Below are 23029 nucleotides of genomic sequence, written 5' to 3' on the forward strand. Positions count from 1 at the left end.
TTATTTTTAAATTGGATTAAATTTTAATTTAGTTTCATCCGTTAATCCTTTTTATAAAGTTTTTGAATTAGAAATATTTTGACGATATTTTTGCTGTGTTGTTACCAGGGCTGTGGAGTCGGAGTCGGAGTCGGAGTCTTGGAGTCGGAGTCTGAAGATTTGGCTGGAGTCGGAGTCGGAGTCGTAAAAATTTTGCTCGACTCCGACTCCGGCTAAACAAAATTTTTTAAAACACTTCACATTTTTGTAACTAAAATAGTTTTTACGCAAATTAGTTTCCAATGCGTTATGCATTCGATCAATGTACACCATGATTGGAAATGAAAATCAACTTCCACTTACGGCTATCATTTTATGTTTTCTAGAATGTTAGACTAGCAAATGGGCTGGATCGATCCATTTTAATCCCCATATCAAGTTATTTGAAATAATTCGAACAATAATTCGAATTTATTGTTTTTAATTTTATTTTAAGGCTATATACCTACACACATATGACAGAAAAAATTGTCAAAGTTGTTTTTTATAGAAAATTTTGTCACTATTGTATTTGTATGGAATGTTTTGTCAAAATTTAATTTCTATAAAAAAATTATTCGAAATATTATTACTATAGAAATATTTTTTTCTATAGAAAATTATGTCAACATTTATTTCTATAGAAAATAAAAAATAAAACAAGTATATACAGCAGTAAGTTCGTCCGGGCCGAATCATAAATATCCACCACCATGAATCAAATATACTAATTTCCTTAGAAAATTTCATGGGGGTTTGATGACAGATCAGTTTAACCAGTTCCCATCCTGAAAATAAATGCAAAGATTTTACCTATCAGATTCCGGATTTATAAGAACTATTTTTGTTTGAGTTTTAAAGGAATCATAAACATATCCTGTAAATGTGCAAGAAAATTAAGAAAAAATACCTTGATTTGAAATCTAAAATCTATAGTACACCAGCTGTTTTATGATTACGAGAAATAATATCTGGCAAATTTACATTTATGGTAAATGCACCTTCTGTACCCTCAATATCTGAAATCGGTCTATATGGAGGCCTTACCAGCGTTGCAACAACGAATTTTTATTTTGGACCAAATTTTTCCAAAATTCGTACCAGGGGACCAGTTTTCTAATTTAAATTAATATAATTTAAAAGTTACAATTTTTCTAAAATTTTTCTTCGAAAGAAAATTTTTTCAAAATTTTATTTCTATATAAAATTTTGACCTCATTCTATTTCTATCGAAAATTTTGTCCATATTTTATTTCTATAGAAAATTTGGCCCAAATTTTATTTCAATAGATTTCATTTTAGCCAAAATTTCAATTTAGCCAATTTATATAGAAAATGTAGCCAAAGTTTAATTCTATTGAAAATTTAGCCAAAATTTAATTTCTGTAAAAAATTTAGCCAAAATTTTATTTCTATTACATATTTAGCAGAACTCTTTTTCTATAGAAAGTTATCGCAAAATTTTATTTTTTCTTAAAATTTGTACAAAATTTTTGCATAATATTGTATCCCAAAATTTTTTAAGAAGCTTATTTCTATACAAAATTTTGTTAAAATTTTATTTCTATGAAAAATTTTTTAAAATTTTATTTCTTTGAAAATTTTGTTAAAATTTTATTTCTATAGAAATTTTTGTCCAAATGTTATTTCTGAAGAAAAATTCCATTTGGTCTGACCATCGGACCAACTTCAATAATTTTTTGGGTCTATTTTTGTCCAATCGGACTAATGGGGCTACGCCAAAAACATGGAAGGATACGTACAGTATTCAGCACATCTATTGTAGTTCTAGTATATAGACCCCAAAACGGAGGGCCGGTTTATAAGGGGACTATATGAAAAACTGGACCGATACACAATATATTCGGCACATCTCTTAATGTTCCTAGAATACCTCCAGATTTTCAATTTCAGGCAAATTGGATAAAAACTACGGATTATAGAAGTCCAAGAAGTAAACTCGTAACATCGGTCTAAAAGGGGGCTATATCAAAACTTCGTCCGATAATGACCATCTTCGGCACGCCTTGTAATGGTCCTATAATACCTCTAGATTTCCAATTTCAGACAAATTGGATAAAATCTACGGATTCTAGAAGCTCAAGAAATAAAATCGGGAGTTCTGTCTATATGGGAGCTATATTAAAACATGGTCCGATAATCACCATTTTCAGCACTCCTCCTTATAGCCCTAGAATACCTCTAGGTTTCCAATTTCTGGCAAATTGGATAAAAACTACGGTTTTTATAAGCCCAAGACCCCAAATCGGGCGATCGGTTGATATGGGAGCTATATCAAAACCTGGACGGATCTAGCTCATCTTCGACATGACAAACTTATTATACCCCTGTCACCATTCTATGGTGGTGGGTATAAAAATATTTTTATGTAGAAAATTTTGTCAAAAATTTATTTCTATAGAAAATTTAGCCAAAATTTTGCTTCTATAGAAAATTGTGCAAAATTTTATTTACACAAACAATTTTCCAAAATTTCTATTAATAATTTTTTCAAATTTTTTTCTATAGAAAATTGTGCCAAAATTTTGTTACTATAGATTTTTTTATACAAAATTCATACAACATTTTATGTCGATAGAAAATTTAGTCAACATTTTATTTTTATAGAAAATTTAGTCTAAATTTTCTTTCTATAGAAAATTTTGCAGCATTTTATTTCTTTAGAAAATTTTGCAAAATTTTATTTACTACACAAAAAATTTTCCAAAAATTTCTATTGATATTTTTTTCAAAATTTTATTTCTATAGAAAATTTTGTCAAAATTTGTTTACTATAGTTTTTTTTATAGAAAATTTGGTAAAAATTTATTTATATAGAAAATTTTTTCAAACATTTATTTATATAGAGAATTTAGTTCAAATTTTGTTTCTATAGAAAATTTTGCAAACTTTTATTTACTACACAAAAATTTTTCCAAAATTTCTATTTATATTTTTTTTCAAAATTTTATTTCTATAAAACAATTTGTCAAAATTTTATTTATATAGCAAATTTTCTCAAATTTTTTCTTACTGATACTCACTGCTAAGTCGAAAACTGGTAAAAGTGACTCAAATTTTGCTATATAAAAAATTATGAATGTTTCCCAAATATTGCACGAGATTTTGTAGAAGTCTGATTTCAGATTTTATCAAAATGTAGATCTAAATACAAAGTTGTGCAGAGTATGTTACAATCGGCCCGCCCGACTTTAGACTTTCTTTGCATTTTTATTTTTTGCTATAATTGTGTTACGTCCCATAACGTTAGATTTAAATTTTAGGTACAGAGATTTTCTAGAAGTATATACAATTTTATCTAAATCGATTCAGATTCAAATTCATGCATATGGGAATATAACCCTTTATAATAATTTTCGTCCACAAATACATATACTGTCGGTATCTTCTCATATTATGATGGGTATTTATATCATTATTTTATTTATTAAACATTGCCCTAAATTTGAAATAAAGAGTTTAATTGGTATAAATGCGAAATTAAGACCTTTCTTGCACACAAAAATAAATACGATACTTTATATCGATCCATATATATACCCCATATATACCCCCTCAATAGAACTAAAATTAGTGGTACTAAAATGAGATTTAGTTATATTACCCGGAGTCGACTCCGGAGTCGGAGTCGAGCTGATGAAAAATGCTGGAGTCGGAGTCGGAGTCGGAGTCGAGCAAAATTGGCTCGACTCCACAGCCCTGGTTGTTACGAACTTCATGACAAATGCCAAATATCACCTCTCACATAGAAGAGCGTATAATTACAACTGGCACTGGAGCAACAAAAGGGTTAAAGTTTTCTCACCACGAATGACAAACAGGAATGGGAACAGTATCTCTGGGCTATTTACACGAAAAGGGGAAAGGGAAAACTTTTGATTTCTATAAGGCGTCATCTGTCGGTATTTAATTTGTCTTCGCCGGTTTTTTTTTCTCTATTTGCCTTCGCGAAGTCAGTTTCATTTCATGCTACGACACTGATGTCTTCAGTTGCAATTAGTCGCCATCATGACAGTTAGTAATACACGCTAGCTAGTCACTGAGATTTGAAAGAGGATTTCCATTTCGTTTCTACTTCATGCGCTATCGTTCTCTGCTTAATGGAGATTTTTATTCATTTATTTCGACTTAATTTGTTACACTCAGTTTATTTTGCTACTGTCGCAGCTAGCATTCCGTTTTTTGGTTAGATGAATGCAATAATTTATAGAGGGCTTCCTGGCAGTATTACGCTACGAAAAGGTTCTAAGGTCAAAAATCATCCTGTACTAATGATGAATACTGCAGCATTAGTATCAAATTGCCTATCACTATGTGGACTTAATGCCACAATTAAGAGTGATATTTTATTTAATTATACTTTGCTAATTTACGAAATCAAATAAGTATTTTAATTGAAACCCTAGCTGATATATTTGAAAAACGTAATAACAATAAAGGAGACGATATAAATCATGGAAACCAACGATGTTAAAATAGACTGTAATATGAGGGTTTCGTATGCTGGCGGTAAATGTAAAATATAAGAACATAGTACAATTTTAGAAATAATTTTGTTATTCACTCTACTCATTCACCTTACTCACCAAATTGTCTCAGTCAGTCTCACAAGTCCAACGGAGTGAGATATAGATATTTTGTTGGCCATTGTGGGACAGAGATGAAGCGAGGAACCCCCTTTTTAAGCCATTCTTGGTTTACGCGTGCTGGATGCGATGGTGCTGAGGCCTATTTGAATTTCCGTGGTCTGCGGCCGAAATGTTTGTATTCCCAGGTCTTCCTTAGGACATCCTAAAGTCCTAAAATATTCAGCATTCATTTTAACCCCTCAGTTAACAAATATGAGCTGGGCCATCAACACACGCCTGGGCGGAGAATCGAGCCGCGGGTCATACAGTATGTAGCCCAACACACTATCCACTGGGCTACTAACACTGAAAAAAAATATTGTCGTGAGGCCAAATATTTCATGTCTTTAAAATACGAATGCAAAATTTGCTTAGCGCAGAAAGTTTTTTCCTTGTCCAAAAGTCGATAAACTTTTCAATGAAGTCGTGTTGTCCTTATAATTAAGTGATTGACTTAAGAGTGGGTATCATAACATGAAAGAAAAATTGGGCTAAGGTCAACTTGACTTTAATAATCCAGAAAAAGTCTTTAAAATTAATGAAATAGTCTTTCAATTTGTTGTCTTTTTGCATTTTGACTACAAAGCTAAAAAATCGTTCAAAAATAGAACATGTTTTTCAACACTTTATTTTAAAGACGTTCTTTACTTGAATCACAGCATAATTTCTACTGGAAGTCGAGTCCTAATTTGGAAAATAAAGTTGCCGTTAACTCGTTTTTAAAGGACTTTGATAGCATATGAAGAAAAAAAGCTGAGAAAGCGAAAAATTAAAATTTGCTTCCAAGAAGCAAGTACACAAAACCCAAATTTGAAAGAGAATTGTATCTTAAAAGTATCCTTCTCCTTGAATTCCTTGAATTCTCCGCTTCTTTGGCTCGGAATAAATACCAAAATTGTTAAAGTAAAGAAAAAAATCTTCGGAACCGGTCATTGTTTTTTTTCAGTGTTATTGTCACCCAGTGTTTGAATTTTGCTCAAAAAACATAAAAACTCTTTTTTATTTGAGTACCGGAGCACTCATGAAACTCAGCACTTTTTAAAAAGAGCGTGCCGACATGAGAGCTCCGCTCACAAGTGCTAACAAAAGGAGCAGCTCTTTTCAAAAACTCGTAGAACTGTTCTATAAAATGAGGGTTGTTTTGAATTTTCAAACCAATAAAGGGACTGGTGAGCTGTTTGCAAAAAATGTAATCGATGAATGAAATCATTAAAACTTTCAAATCTAAAGCGGCATCTTTCACAAATTCATCAAATAAAATGCGATGAGAATGGAAAAAGGACGGAGCAAATAAAAGTTGCACTAAATAAAGAAAAATTGCTAAGAGCTTTCATTGGATTGTTCACAGAAGATGGAATACCATTCAATGTTCCAGATCCTCCAAATATGAAAAATTTTGGATCCTACACTGAAAAAAAAGCATACTCGGTTCCAAAGATTTTGTCTTTACTTTAAAAAAATTTGGTATTGATTCCGAGCCAAAGAAGCGGAGAATACAAGTAAGGATACTTTTAAGACACAATTCTCTTTTAAATTTAGGTTTTGTGTACTTGCTTCTAGGAAGCAAATTTTAATTTTTCGCTTTCTCATCTTTTTTTCTTCATATGCTATCAAAGTCCTTTAAAAACGAGTTAACGGCAACTTTATTTTCCAAGTTAGGACTCGACTTCCAGTAGAAATTATGCTATGTTTGAAGTAAAAAACTTCTTTAAAATAAAGTTTTGAAAAACATGTCCTATATTTGAACGATTTTTTGCTTTGTAGTCAAGATGCAAAAAGACAACAAATTTAAAGACAATTTCATTAAATTTAAAGAATTTTTCTGAATTATTAAAGTCAAGTTGACCTTAGCCTATCAATTTTTTCTTTCATGTTATGATACTCATTTTTAAGTGAAATCACTTAATTATAAGGACAATACGACTTCATTGGAAAGTTTATTGACTTTTGGGCAAGGAAAATAACTTTATTTTAGAGAAATGCGTCTTCTATGCTAAGCAAAATTTGTATTCGTATTTTAAAGACATGAAATCTTTGACCTCATGACAATAGTTTTTTCAGTGTATATGTGAAGCTCTTGGAAATGTCGATAACGAAAGAAAATATTTTGCTAATAAAACTTAATTCCTCATTTCTGGACAGAAGCATTAAATCGCTGCCTTTACTAGCAAATATATAAAATATACATTATTTACTGTTACTTAGTTTGTTTTTTGCTTTATTTATATTTTTGCAATAAAAACAAATGACATAAAAACATAATGGCTTACTATAGTGGTTTAATATTTAGAGGGTTACATACAAATTTATGTTTTTGTTGTCTTTTCGATCTTTATTTTCAAATAAAAGATTTTCTGTTTTTTCGTGCTTGAAAATACATATAGCTCTCAAGCTCGAAAAAATGCATACAAATGCCCATATGCAAAACAATTTATTGACAGTTTATCGAATGAATTTGTATGGCAAAAGTAGGCTTGAAGTTTTCTTTAACTTTTTTGCATATGGGGGAAATTGTATACGAACACAGTTCGAAATGGTTCCGGAGCTTCGGAACCATTTCGAACACTGTTGTCATCAATAGATACTCAGTAAATTTCGAAGTTGTTTTAAAGGCACAAGTTTGATAGCACTTCTAAAAATGTAATCCCAAAGATGTTTTTTATTTTAAGTACACAGGAAGTTCTTTTAATTCAATATAATTTTCTATAACTTACGTTTTCCATATTTTTGCATCTTTACCACAAAGCAAAAACAGGTTTAAAATTATTTTTAAGACTTTTTGACTTTAAACAAACCATAATTTCTACTTGTACTCAAATCCGAATTTGGAAATTTAACACGTTGGCTGATAATTCCCCGGTCTAACAAAGAAAAACACATTTTTTTGTCAAAATTCGTTTATATTATTCAACATAGTTCCCTTCAAAAACGATACAACGATTATAACAACCTTCCAATTTTTTTGATACCATTTTGGTAGTACTCCTTCGGTTTTGCCTCAAAATAGGCGTCAGTTTCGGCGATCACCTCTTCATTGCAGCCAAATTTTTTCCCTGCGAGCATCCTTTTGAGGTCTGAGAACAAGAAAAATTCGCTGGGGCCAGATCTGGAGAATACGATGGGTGGGGAAGCAATTCGAAGCCCAATTCGTGAATTTTTGCCATCGTTCTCAATGACTTGTGCCACGGTGTGTTGTCTTGGTGGAACAACACTTTTTTCTTCTTCATATGGGGCCGTTTTGCCGCGATTTCGACCTTCAAATGCTCCAATAACGCCATATAATAGTCACTGTTGATGGGTTTTCCCTTCTCAAGATAATCGATAAAAATTATTCCATGCGCATCCCAAAAAACAGAGGCCATTACTTTGCCAGCGGACTTTTGAGTCTTTCCACGCTTCGGAGACGGTTCACCAGTCGCTGTCCACTCAGCCGACTGTCGATTGGACTCAGGAGTGTAGTGATGGAGCCATGTTTCATCTATTGTCACATATCGACGGAAAAACTCGGGTGTATTATGAGTTAACAGCTGCAAACACCGCTCAGAATGATCAACACGTTGTTGTTTTTGGTCAAATGTGAACTCTGCATATCCAAATATTGATGAATGATATCACCAACACGTTCCTTTGATATCTTTAAGGTCTCTGCTATCTCGATCAACTTCATTTTACGGTCATTCAAAATCATTTTGTGGATTTTTTTGATGTTTTCGTCGGTAATCACCTTTTTCGGGCGTTCACTGCGTTCACCGTCCTTCGTGCTCATTTCACCACGCTTGAATTTTGCATACCAATCAATTAGTGTTGGTTTCCCTGGGGCAGAGTGCGGAAACTCATTACCAAGCCAAGTTTTTGCTTCCACCTTATTTTTTCCCTTCAGGAAACAGTATTTTATCAAAACACGAAATTCCTTTTTTTCAAACTAATTGACTTACAGACGTCAAATTTTGACACGAATCATTTGAAGGTTGGTACTATATAAAAATAATATGCATTTAATACTAGCGACGCCATCTATGTGTCAGACCGGGGATTTATCAGCCAACCTGTTAAATTGTCGTTAACATGATTTTAAAGGACACTGAAAAAATTTAAAAAGTAATTAATATTTGTTTCCTACAATCGAGTACGCAAAACTTAAATTTAAAAGAGAAGTGTGCCTTACTTCAATTATCCGTTTCTTTGGCCTGGAATCACTACCATAATCATTAGTCTAAAGACAAAATCTTTGGAACCGGGCATGCTTTTTTTCAGTGTGGAATTATGAAAACTATCGTTTGATCCATGTCTAATCCTTACTCAACATACAAGTTACCGCCTGTCGTATTGTCAAACCTCTACACCCTTAACTTTAATTAAGCTTTAAACATATATGGTATACATGTCTGTATTAAGGCTTCTTTCTACCACAACTAATCACAATGGTCTATATGCCATAAATGTTTGTTTGTTTTTTTTCCTGTTTCTCTCCTCTTTCTTTCATTTCATCCACATTTAGCCGTCAGAGTGTTGACATTTCCATTCATTTGGAATGGAATATGGGTGCACTCACTGATTCTACTCTTCAAAGATAAAGTGTTGGTTCATTATGCTCCGGGGAGCTAATTAGAGATTAAAGTACAATTCTTTGAAAGTCTTAATACTTTGGAAATGGTTGGAGATATCTGTTTTTTTTTTTTGTTTGGTTTTCTTTGCTCATCTTGTGAGGACACTTTGCCTTTGAGCAGGCGCTGAGAAACCTTTTAAGTTTATACAGAGTTTCAGAATTATTAGTCGTTGTAATTTCCATGATTGTTGTTCAGTGGTTTCGAGGCTGTTTTTTTTTTTGCTTGCATTTCAAATTGTTGCTTCTTCAATCGAGTAGAGGACAATGTGATGCGAGAATCATTTTCGAATTGCTGGCAGAGACAATGATATTGTCAGCCTGCCTGTCTGTCTGTTTATTTGAATGATACTTTTGAAACACTTTTGCCATGTCATTAGTGTGGTTATCCTTATCGCAGAAGTTGTTGTCATATCTATCGCATAGTATTACGCAATGTTTAAAATATCGTATAGTACAAATATAGTACAAAAAAATTGTAAAGTTTGATTTCACATACATAGAGAAAAAATACACACACAGTATTTTTCATTAACGAAATCAATTGATCCAATAATTTTTTGTTCAAATTTCATTAATCAAAGAAATTATAGTTTCAATCACCAATGTCAATTAAAAAATTAATCTATCAGTTAAAAAGGTTAATTTATGCTATTAAAGTTTGTGACAGGATTTTATTCCAACTAAAAAATTTTTTGAAGCAATTAAATTTTTAATAAAGTATTTTTTAAAATTCAATTAAAATTTTAATTGAAAATTTTTTGTTGACTACACTGAAAGCATGGCATAGAAACTTTCGTTGTCGTTAATCATTAAAGCTTCCACACGGAGATGTCCATGCTTTTACAAAAACTGACTAAAATTTAATACTACGTTGTGGTTTGAAACACTGTGTATGCCACTCATCGTCAACATTTAGTCTTTTTTACTCCCCCTCTGCCTATTGCATAATTATTTGCTTTTAGTTTTTTAAGGATTTTGCTTTTATTTCACTTTAATGACACTTTGTATCGTGGTCTTTGATGCGTCGATAACTGTCAATGGAGAAGTTTCTTTTTTGTCGCGCTTTTTATTTTTTCCGAAGTGGAAAAACTTTCACTGATTCTCTAAATGTTGCCGCCAGCAACATTAATGGCCAAACAAAGTTCCGCGTTTGCTTCCAGCCAAAAGGGGAAGTTAAAGGACATTTAATTGCTTACAAATGTTTAAATATTACATTAATGTCCATCCATAAAACCACTCATCGACCATCTTTATCATCATCGTCAACGTCGTCATTGCCAGGATGCTGGACGTTTATATAATCATTTTCCGCCTTGCTGATGGACGAAATGATATTGAAGCTGAATATAAGTGCCACTTGTTACCACTAGGCCATTGTGGCATTCCATTTGTACATTAATAATTTATTTAAAAATAGCGATTTTTTGGTATGTATTTCGTTGCACACCAATGCTGCTGGAAGCCAGGAACTTTTATAATTGCCTGTGTAAATGTGTACTTTAACTTTAGTAAAATAACCTTTAAAATGTTGATAATTTTTTGGTACGTAATTATTTGAAAATTATCCCATACACTAAAAAATATTGTTTTAATAAATTTTTTAATTAAAAAATAATAAATTTTCAATCATTTTGTTAATTGACTTAGTATTCTGAATTTGATTAAAACGTTAATTAATTTTTTAATTAAAAATGACAAAATCTTCACTCATTGCTTAATTGACTTAATCTTTCTAGTTTGATTGAAATTATATTAATTATTTTTTAATTGAAAAAGTTTTAAACTTCTATCAAGTTTTGAATTGGAAATATTTTGGTGATAGTTTTTTTTTTGTGTGATACTACTAGCTTAAAGATTAAAAAATAAGGTCTATTACGAAAATGATTGACAGTTTTTACGTTTTCAATTAAATTATTAATTATCCCACTTACCATTTTAATTAACTAAATAAATATTTGCAATTAAAAATATAATTGAAGATTTAGTTTGGAAATAATTACTTTATATATACATACTACTCCTTGGAACTTTGATTCAAATCCAAACAAATAGCCAACTATAATTATTATCGGAAAATTCAGTATAAACTTCTCCAAAATTATAAGAAAATGGTTTCATCTAAAGGTAAAATGTAAATAAAAACTAAATTATTGTTTTTGAAGCAAACAATAATTCGTTTTGTTACCATATTCCTCATCAGCATCCTCTACTTGCAGCAAAACTATCAACCAATTATCAGAATAAATTCGTGTAATTCACTCAACCCAAAGTAAACTACACTTGAACCTCCCGAAAAAAGGTTTGATAGTCGGCTACTCCCTAAATATTAAACTGTACATCCAACCATCTTGCAGTCTATAGGACTTTGCCCAAATAAATTTGAATAGGCATACGAGACTTTTCCTCTGTTGGTTAAGCTACACTTGTAGTTTGGTCAATGCATGGTTTTAAGCTGAAATCAAAAACAACAATAAGGCTGTTTTCTTTTAGCACTGGATACCCTAAGCCGTGAAGGACTAAAAGAAAACAGAGTACTCGTTTATCCAGGACATCTCCAAAAATATGCAACACTGTCATCAGCTGTTTAAAAACAATCACAGAAAAGAAGTGAAATTTTGCATTTTTAATGTATGAAATGCTCCACTTAGTAATAAATATTTACTGCTGCGATTATTTATGACACTATACCACTTTGAATGGCCTGAGAATTCAGTCAAATGTTAACAATGTGTTTACTTTTTTCTTGATACTTATTGTATATGTTCGTTTATTACTCGACAACAAAATATGAAGTGACTTGCCTTTCGAAATAGAAGAACAAAAATCAATTTTCTTTCGTTTGGAATACGAAAGAAACCTTTCGTTCGATATACAGGAACAGGCCATTAAATGAAAGTGTCGAATTCAAATTTAAAAAAAAAAAAAAACAAACAAATTGTTATTTTTAATTTTCATTTAATTCTGTGATTGACACTAATGTTTTCATGATTGAATCAGAAAAAACTTTTCTGTTCAGTAAAATCTCTTTCGGAGTTCGCATGTAAAATATTGGTTTTTATTTTTTATCAAATATGGCGTAAATATGATTGTCCTAAAATAATACATTGACCTAATGTAAAATATGATGCAACCTAGACCTAAACCTACACTATTAAGGACAAATTCCTTTAAAATAGAAAATTATAAATTATCAGAATAAATTCGGATAATTCACTAAACCCAAAGTGAAAAAAAGGTTTTTTGATAGTCGACTTCGCAAAAACATATCACTTTTCCTTTGCCAAAGTCATATCATCGATTTGAGCGCAGTTGACTGGGTTTACTATGGGCGTGCTTCCTCCTTCTTCATTTTAAACTAAATGATGCAAAATGCTCATAATAAGCCTGTATTTTAAGGTTTTTTTCTTCAATTCAAATATTCAATTCAATCAGTCAATTTAAAGTTTTGTCATAATCTGAGCAGAAATGTCTGATATTATATATAGTTGTAGCTATATGATTTTGCACCTACAGAGCTAGTATATACCTAATATTTAGTCCATTATTAAATGGTATTGAGTCCATTCTTAACAAAAAAAGAGGAAATCGCACAATTAATGTGGGTAATAAATCAAAATTCTGGAAAATCGGGAAATATTATTATGTACACGCACAGAAAAAACCTGTTTGGACATGGTTGCCGCATCCATTTAATGCTTATCTAGAGCATGTAATTGCCGCGAAAACCATTTATTTTGTCTTTGTAAAATTAGTTTTCGAAACCATTAAATGGTCGGGAAAATCATGTACCTGACCATTCAATTTTTTTGCTTTTTTCAGGGAAAAAAGTATTTTTATAGGTAAGTATATACCTATATATTTTTATATATTTTTTAACTTTTGCAGCGAAAAGAATTTTATAAAAACATTGAACAGGTACACACGATTTTCATTTTGCACGTCAGTCGTGTGTTGATTGTTTCTTGGAATGGACGGAGAATACGGATTTACTGTGTTTTGTGTTAATTTATTTATTCAGAAGTGAATTGAAAAAAATTACCTGTTTTTTGTTTTGCATTTTGCTATATGGATCATTTATTTTTATTTGAGGTTACATGATGTCTGCGTTTGTACATGATGTCTGCGTTTGTACATTTGATGGGCACGATGTAAATATGGAATAATTACTGATTGTTGAAATTGAAATAAAATAGAGTGTGTAAAAATATAGGATGTTTGCTTAAACGGCATTATAAATACAAATAAACAATGACTTAGTTTATAAATAAATAAAAACAAATAAATAAAGTTAATTTTGTGTTTTCTTTTCTCAAGTGGCGTCCTTTTTTGGACGATGAAAAAAGTTTTTTTCATAAAGATCAAAACATTTTAGGTTGTGACCATGTTCTTTTAACTAGGAGAAAAACATTTTTAATGAATACAATAACATTTTAAATCGTGACCATTGTCTTTTCATTCAAACAAAATTCTTTTTATCAATATAATAACATTATAGGTGAGGACAATTATATTTTTCGTAGAACCATGTTCACTGAGCCAACATGGTTGCAGGTTAAAATGTTACATGGTTGCCGAAAAAATAGCAGCTATCATATTGTTTTGCTCTTCGAATATGATTGTGACAATCATGTTTCTTCTCTGCGTGTATATAGCACTGGATCTAGCCCACTTTGAGTAAGATCAGTTAATAAATAAGGGTTCTATGGCAAATTTGGTAAAATCGGGTAATGTATATACGAGTATGTATATGGGAGCTATATCTAAATCTGAACCGATTTCGATGAAACACATATAGTTAGTGCTATAGGAGGTTACATTTAGCAAACTTTGAGTACTATCGGTTGAAAATTTAGAAAAATTGGGCGGTACTTATATATTGGGGCTATAGCTAAATCTGAACCGATTTCGATGATTTTTTGCACGTATTGTTATATATATATATATATATATATATATATATATATATATATATATATATATATATATATATATATATATATATATATATATATATATATATATATATATATATATATATATATATATATATATATATATATATATATATATATATATATATATATATATATATATATATATATATATATATATATATATATATATATATATATATATATATATATATATATATATATATATATATATATATATATATATATATATATATATATATATATATATATATATATATATATATATATATATATATATATATATATATATATATATATATATACTTTTGTGGAACTTTTGTGATCAAATATTTTCAAAAATTCGAAATTTTTCTACAAAGGATTTAGCGTTTTTTTCGGCTAAATTAAAATAATTTGTATCATTTTATTAATTTTTAATCTGTTTTTAACCTATTTGAAAAGAAAAAAAATAATTACCCATTAAAAATATGAAAAAAACGAGTTATAAAGAAATTGACTCAAATGAACTTCCTGTGCAGTTAAAATAAAGAACATCGTAGGGAGAGCATTTTTTGAAGTTGTTTTAAAGTTATGCCTTGTGAGGAACTTCCATTTTTTTGCTGGGTTATTATAGGGTATAAAAAATGTAACCAAAATTTTTCTCTGTTAATTAAAATTCATTATTTTAAAGGAATTTCCCCTTTACATTGTGTATACATAATCTGTAATATTTGACCATTGTTTTCATTGTACTTAAGTGATTCCAAAATAGAACTATATTCGATATATCGATGATGTCATTTGCAACCCATAATATGGTTTGCTAAAGGGGGTTTGTATCGGTAAGTTTCCCGATGGGTTTCTCATAGAGACCAAGCCTCCCAATTTTGTATTTTAAAGGTCTAGAAGTTGGATGTACGAATATTGAACATAGAGACAGAAATGCAATTATATTTTAAGAAGTTCTCTTTTGAAATTTCTTTGAAGTTAAAATGAATCCTATCTTACACAAAATAAGTTTGCATGGATCCAAAGGTTTTGACCTTTCCTTAAGGATTTTGCTATTGAAACCGAGCCTCAGATTAGTGTTGTACATTTTGATTACTTTTGACTACTCGTTACTATTCGTTACTTTTGAATTGAGTACTCGTTACAACTCGTTACTTTAAAAAAAAAAAATTTAAAAAAAAACATTGTGGGCAATTTTTTTTCTTCTTTTTAAAATTAAAAAACGGTATAGAAAAGCAGATTATAACTTCGTATTCAATATTCGGTATTTTTTCGTCAGGGTATATCTAGATGGCATTGTGTATTACTGATGCTTGCAATTTTCAAACTTTTTAAATCCACCATTGACAGTGGATACAAATATTTAGCGATCATTTTTATCGTGAGACCCAATGTTGAAATCTTCCATGGGTTTTTGAATAAGCTTGGGCCCTTCTCTGAAAACAATTGGATTGAACCAGCTGAAATCAACGACATTATTATTCATACTATTTGCATGAGACGTGATCCATGTGATTCTTTAAATTAAAGCTCCCACCTACACCCAATGCAATTTTTTTTCAAATGCAAACGTTTTTAAGAAATCAGATAAATTTTTCACTTTCTTCAAATATGAAGCCATATATCCTTTTAGTGTCATTTTAACTGATAAAACGATTTTCGAAAACTTCAATTAATACTTTCCAAGAAGTCAAGAATTTTACTTCCAAACCGCCAACTTACTTACCGTTAGAAGAAAAAAACTGGCATTGAAGATATTGAGTACTCATTTTCTCGTAACGAGTACTCAAAAAATTAGTCAGTAACGAGTACTTGTAATCAAATACTCGTTACTTTCCCAACACTACCTCAGATGCTTTCAAAGAAAGCAAATACATTTACGACCAGCAAATTAGAATACAGATCTCATTTATTGAATTTTTGCAATATATTAGAAAAGCTATTACGTAAAAAGAAACGTCAGTTTAACAATTTGCAAAATCTTCAAAATAAATCTTAACCAATATTTGAAGATTTAGTATATCAGTTAATGTAAAAAATATTTCTTTCAATCAAGAATATTTTTTTTACTCTAAGAAAATTTGTCTTAAAGACATACGACATTACCGCAGAGACGCACGTTTCCAAGATTCGTGTCTTAAATTTAATTAAAAACAAGTAAGAAAGTCCCTGCACCACTTTATAGATCTAAATTTTCGATACCATATCACATCCGTCAAATGTGTTTGGGGCTATATATAAAGGTTTGTCCCAAATACATACATTTAAATATCACTCGATCTGGACAGAATTTGATAGACTTCTTCAAAATCTATAGGCTCAAAATTTAAGTCGGCTAATGCACTAGGGTGGAACACAATGTTATTAAAAAATATATGGGAAACATTTAAATCTGAAGCAATTTTATGGAAACTTCGCAAAAGTTTATTTATGAGTTATCGCTCGATATATATGTATTACAAGTTTAGGAAAATTAGAATCATTTTTACAACTTTTCGACTAAGTAGTGGCGATTTTACATTGAAAATGTTACCAACATTGACCATTTTTGTCGAAATCATAAAATCATATATATGGAAGCTATATCTAAATCTGAACCGATTTCAACCAAATTTGGCACTCATAGCTACAATGCTAATTCTACTCCCTGTGCAAAATTTCAACTAAATCGGAGCAAAAAATTGGCCTCTGTGGTCATATGAGTGAAAATCGGCCGAAAGCTATGTATTGGAGCTATATCTAAATCTGAACCGATTTCAACCAAATTTGCCACGCATAGCTGCAATGCTAATTCTACTCCCTGTGCAAAATTTCAACTAAAACGGAGCAAAAAATTGGCCTCTGTGGTCATATGAGTGTAAATCGGGCGAAAGCTATATATGGGAGATATATCTAAATCTGAACCGATTTGAACCAAATTTGACACACATAGCTACAATGCTAATTCTACTTCCTGTGTAAAATTTCAACCAAATTGGGGTAAAACTCTGGCTTCTGGGACCGTATTAGTCCATATCGGGCGAAAGCTATATATGGGAGCTATATCTAAATCTGAACCGATTTCAATAAAATTTGGCACACTTGACTATAGTGCTAATTGTTCTTCTTGTGCAAAATTTTAAGCAAATTAGGTTAAAACTCTGGCTTCTGGGGCCATATAAATCCATATCGGGCGAAATATATATATGGGAGCTATATCTAAATCTGAACCGATTTCTTCCAAAATCAATAGGGATCTATTCTGAGCCAAAACACATACTTGTGCCAAATTTGAAGTCGATTGGACTAAAACTGCAACCTAGACTTTGATTACAAAAATGTGTTCACGGACAGACGGACATCGCTATATCGACTCAGGAGCCCACCCTGATCATTTTTGCCAAAGACACCATGTGTCTATCTCGTCTCCTTCTGTGTGTTGCAAACATATGCACTAACTTATAATACCCTGTTCCACAGTGTGGAGCAGGGTATAAAAATGAAGCAAATGATATAAATAAAGGGTGATTCTTTTGAGGTTAGGATTTTCATGCATTAGTATTTGACAGATCACGTGGGATTTCAGACATGGTGTCAAAGAGAAAGATGCTCAGTATGCTTTGACATTTCATCATGAATAGCCGAACGATCTGCCACAACGTCGAATTTTCAGTGAATGGGCCCTAGAAAAGTTGGCAGAAAATCCGCTTTTTTATCGACAAATTTTGTTCAGCGATGAGGCTCATTTCTGGTTGAATGGCTACGTAAATAAGCAAAATTGCCGCATTTGGAGTGAAGAGCAACCAGAAGCCGTTCAAGAACTGCCCATGCATCCCGAAAAATGCACTGTTTGGTGTGGTTTGTACGCTGGTGGAATCATTGGACCGTATTTTTTCAAAGATGCTGTTGGACGCAACGTTACGGTGAATGGCGATCGCTATCGTTCGATGCTAACAAACTTTTTGTTGCCAAAAATGGAAGAACTGAACTTGGTTGACATGTGGTTTCAACAAGATGGCGCTACATGCCACACAGCTCGCGATTCTATGGCCAATTTGGGGGAAAACTTCGAATTCATCTCAAGAAATGGACCGGTAAGTTGGCCACCAAGATCATGCGATTTGACGCCTTTAGACTATTTTTTGTGGGGCTACGTCAAGTCTAAAGTCTACAGAAATAAGCCAGCAACTATTCCAGCTTTGGAAGACAACATTTCCGAAGAAATTCGGGCTATTCCGGCCGAAATGCTCGAAAAAGTTGCCCAAAATTGGACTTTCCGAATGAACCACCTAAGACGCAGCCGCGGTCAACATTTAAATGAAATTATCTTCAAAAAGTAAATGTCATGGACCAATCTAACGTTTCAAATAAAGAACCGATGAGATTTTGCAAATTTTATGCGTTTTTTTTTTAAAAAAAGTTATCAAGCTCTTAACAAATCACCCTTTATTTCGTTTAATTAAAGTTTCGTTATTTTAAAGAAATCATTCTTTAATATTGTGCAAATTGCGTGTCAATATATTTAAGTTGCATAGTCTTTCATATTAGATTAATATTTTTCAGTGAACTAGAGCAATGACTTTGGAAAACTTTGGAAAAATTGTTTGCTGAATCCCTGTGACCATAACTCATCATTAGCTTATTAGCAATTTCTTCAATAAATTTAAATTCAATTCAATTTGTTTTCAAAGGATTTCATTTTAATCACTTAGCTATGAATATAAATAGAAAATCACATAATTAAACCAACTGCGAATGTAAAATATAAAACCTCTCCTGGCAAATGGACTTCTATGATAGTCACGGCAATAGGACTTTAAAAGTTTTTATCAAATTGAATTTTCCTGTGTAGATGCTCAGAAATACAATCAATAGAGGTCATCTTTAGTACATCTTTAGTTTGTGATCACTGGATCATACCTTTTTATCTAAATTAAGTTAACTTTGTGCATGCGTAGCCCCTTAAGACATTTCATTTTTATCTGCGACTTCAAAAATTAGAATTAGAAAGATTAAACCAAAGAAAAATACGCCTCTAGATAGGAATTTAATTTGCACTTCACAAGAAGTTTGTTTGAGCTGCATATGTAAAATTCTTTGTTTTACTGAGCTTTTGTAAAAAACTAAAATTTTCTAAATTTAAAATTTTATAATAGCGTGTATAAAACAAAAATATTTCAAATGTTCTATAAAATAGAAAAATGTCTTTATATACCCAGCAAAAACTCTCATTACCCGGTAATCTTGTAGGTAAGCCTATTTAAAAATTAATAACCACTTATTAATTGGCATCGCTTCGGATTACATTTACATACGCATGTCCTAGGAGGAAAGTACTTCTCCCCAGGCATACTTTCGGTCATAAAATAAGTAGTGCATTTAAAGCATATAATCACCTAATTTGTAATGACTTATTGGTAGATACACCAAAGCTTGCAAAATAGCCACTTATTGTCTCAGGCAACCAAATCTCGAAAATATTGATTTCTATGGCCGATTACAATGGATCAAAATATGGCGAGTGATGCTGAAATAGGAGAACTACTTGAATAGAAACGAATATTGTATAAATAAACAAAAAATCTAATAAATAATCTAAATAAGATTACGCGCAAATTAATTTCATACTTAAAATAGAAATAAATGTAGGTTGTTTAAGGGAGTTGGATCCGTGAATTACGTTATAATATATCCAATAGCCAATTCACATAAGGTTCGAAATCTACTAAAAGTGGATTTTAGCCTCTTTTTTATAAAGCAAATGGCATTTCAAATTTAGTTTAAGCGCATTTTGGAAGTGTAATGTGAATGAGGTATAAGAAAGCATTTATTTAAAACATAATATGATAATGTCATTAAACACAATTGTTATGAAATATTTGTGGTAACAATTTCTTAACGGAAAAATCTTCAGAATTTCCGTTACATTACATATTCTTTTTGATTTTTTTATGTAAGTACTCGATTATGTGAATAATTGTAGCTAATGGTACCATCATTTATTCTATTTTATTAATTCGTTAACTACAACTGCCTAAAAATTTGAGAATAACAATTCGAAAATTACCGAGAAGTATTTACTTTTGTCATTACAAGTTAGTCATTATAACACGCATCGATGTAATGCAGCGTGTAATGACAGCTTTACTCCTGGTAATGTCAATTGTAATGAGATGTGGTTACCTAGTTTTTGCTGGGTACAGATAAAAGTAAAAAAAGTGAAGAATTTTTTTTTAGTTTTTTTTTTTTGTATTTTTTAATGAATTCCGAAATACCGAAATATGCGATTCGTGTATGAAGTGGCAATTTCGTATCGCACGAACATCTCTAATATAAATATTTGGTATCATAAATTATAGAAGAAGACCGAAAGACCGACCAGGCTTCCGTTTTATTCTTCTTCCATCTTTAAGACCAGACTGATATTTCCAATAGCTTTCTCCAATACTCCCTGCCATATAAATACTGCTTTCGAGTTTTTTATTTTTCCTTGTGACTACTTTGTATGATTAATAACCATTTTGAATTTTGTTTTTTGGGTTTTAAGCTTCTCCTTCTGATGGGGAATACTTATTTCATGCATCCATTGATTTCCTTTTCGACTCTTTTCTATTTACAGATTGTTGAATCCAAAAATAGTTCGTGCCTGTGTTGTGGTGCTTAGCGATTGGGAAAAAATACCTACGAAATCCTTGAAAGCAGCTGTAACCATACTCCATCGCATTGCCTATGGATGCTCATGTCCGGCAATGCTTTATCAGGTAAGTTTACAGGCGTTTTAGTTTTCGACAAATCAAATAAAAAATAGGAACAAAATGCATTAAAAAAACAACCCTTGGCCAGAAACAGATATGCATAAAAAATGCCAAATCAATGGAAATGGAAGAAACCTTTGAACTCCACAAACTCAAAGAAATTGCTTGGTGATTTTTGTTTTGCCTTTAGTCTGGTTTTGTGTGATTAAGCCTTGGCGTGTGAAATTAAGTAGCAACATGAATGAATGGATTTTATTCCAAATCAAAGTAAAAACGAATTAGGAACTAAAAAAACACGGATGTTGATGATTTAATATCCGTTCTATAGTTTTTGTTATAGAGTACTGTGGGATATATCACTATTGTTAAAATTTTGAGCAAAGGTCATAAATGGGAAATCCCCTAAAGTGATATATTGGGGGTCTAAACTGAAAAAGCCTTGGCTGGTTCCCCGGTTGTCTTTACCCTTATGATATGGGGTTGATTCCTAGTCAAAGAAGCGGAGGACAATGGCTAATGGTATTGAATTGGTTAAGTTAGGTGGTATTAAAATTGTATTTGCTAAGTGTTAAAAACGCTTCAGAATTACATTGAGAAGACGGCTGAATTTTATGCTTAGTATTAAAGAAAGCGCGAGAAAAGCCTTGTGCTCGTGCAAAAGGCAATAGAGGAAAAATGACACTTGATACATATCTAAACCCAATAAATTTTTCTTTTTTATTTTTCCTTATTATACTGATCGTCTTTGGAGAACTCCTTGAAACAATGTTTTAGGATTTATCTTCCATTCAAACCTATATGACCCACTGTAAAGGGCTAAAAATATTTGAATGGATGGGTGTATTAGCTTGATTGTAAAGGTATTTGCTTTTCCGTTTACTCGAATCATTTGCTCTTTTATTCATTTCTATCTTCTCTTTAATCTGTGTGAGATTATTGTTTGTGCCTCACAGCATGGATGTGAGTGTGTGTATGTGTTTTTACTATACTGCATGCAAAATAAACATAAATCAACGTCATGTACACAGAAACGCGCATTCAAAAATTGCCAACATTCCCAATTATGACCCCAACTCCATTATGAAAAACAAAAAATGGACGAGTCGGAATGGATGAATAAAACTTGGTGGCAGACTGATGCTTTTTTGCTCTGTTTTGTGGTATCCTTCATCTTTCTGTAATAGAAAACAGCATCAGCTGTTTATGGCCTTTCAAGCACAACAAAGAGGTCGATCAAAAACAGTTAAGAAATATTATATGTAGGGTTTAAAAGACAAACTTTTAGAAAACTGAAGTGAATTAATTATAATGAAGCAAAATATGTGTTTGCATTTATTCAAAAACTTTAACAAAATTTAAATTTTCTAAATCAATGCACAGAATAGATATAACCCAAAATAGTTCTAATTAAAAAGTTCATTGAAGTTGAAAACGTTTTCAATATATATAATTAACTTTTTAATCAAACTAGAAATGTTAAGTCGATTAAGCCAATGATTGATTTTTTAATTTTTAATTAAAAATTTTAAGTCGGAAGATTACACACAACATTTTTTCCTGCTTCAGTCACGATATTAATTAATTAATTAATTTTTAATTGAAATGTCTTCAATCACAAAAATGATAGTGTTAATGAAAGTTTTAATTGTACATAACAAATACTTGATTAAAAAATTAAATACTTGATTAAAAATTAATTCATGAACAAATTTCAATTCATTTTTTAATTGGTTAAATTAATAATTTAATTGATGTTGATTGCGAAACTCAATAAATTTTTTATTAAAAACATAACTCTTTTCAATCACTTTCTTAACCAACTTTGTGTTTTTAGTTTCATTAAAAGATTGATTGTTATATAAATATAAATAAATTTTTAATTAAAAATAAGAAAAAAAAATCCATCACCTTTTTATACCCTAAACCACATAGTGGTCAGGGTATAATAAGTTTGATCGGCCAAAAAATGTGCCTACCAGAAATATTGATTTTAGACCATAAAATATATACCGATCGACTCAGAATCACCTCCTGAGTCGATCTAGCGCTTGGTGTCCGTCCGTCCGTCTGTCCATGTAT

General features: G+C 31.1%; 1 protein-coding gene across 1 annotated transcript in view; it reads left to right on the forward strand.

The window, feature by feature from the left end:
* The window catches only part of timeout (circadian regulator timeout), a 1081463-nt gene that overhangs the window by 1020713 nt on the left and 37721 nt on the right, over positions 1-23029 (forward strand). The window contains exon 14 of the mRNA XM_075291454.1: positions 20815-20956. Within this exon, the coding sequence (XP_075147569.1) occupies positions 20815-20956 (142 nt within the window). The remainder of the gene's footprint in view (positions 1-20814; positions 20957-23029) is intronic.

This window comes from Haematobia irritans, chromosome 1 (genome assembly GCF_050003625.1).
Source record: "Haematobia irritans isolate KBUSLIRL chromosome 1, ASM5000362v1, whole genome shotgun sequence".
Lineage (NCBI taxonomy): Eukaryota > Metazoa > Arthropoda > Insecta > Diptera > Muscidae > Haematobia > Haematobia irritans.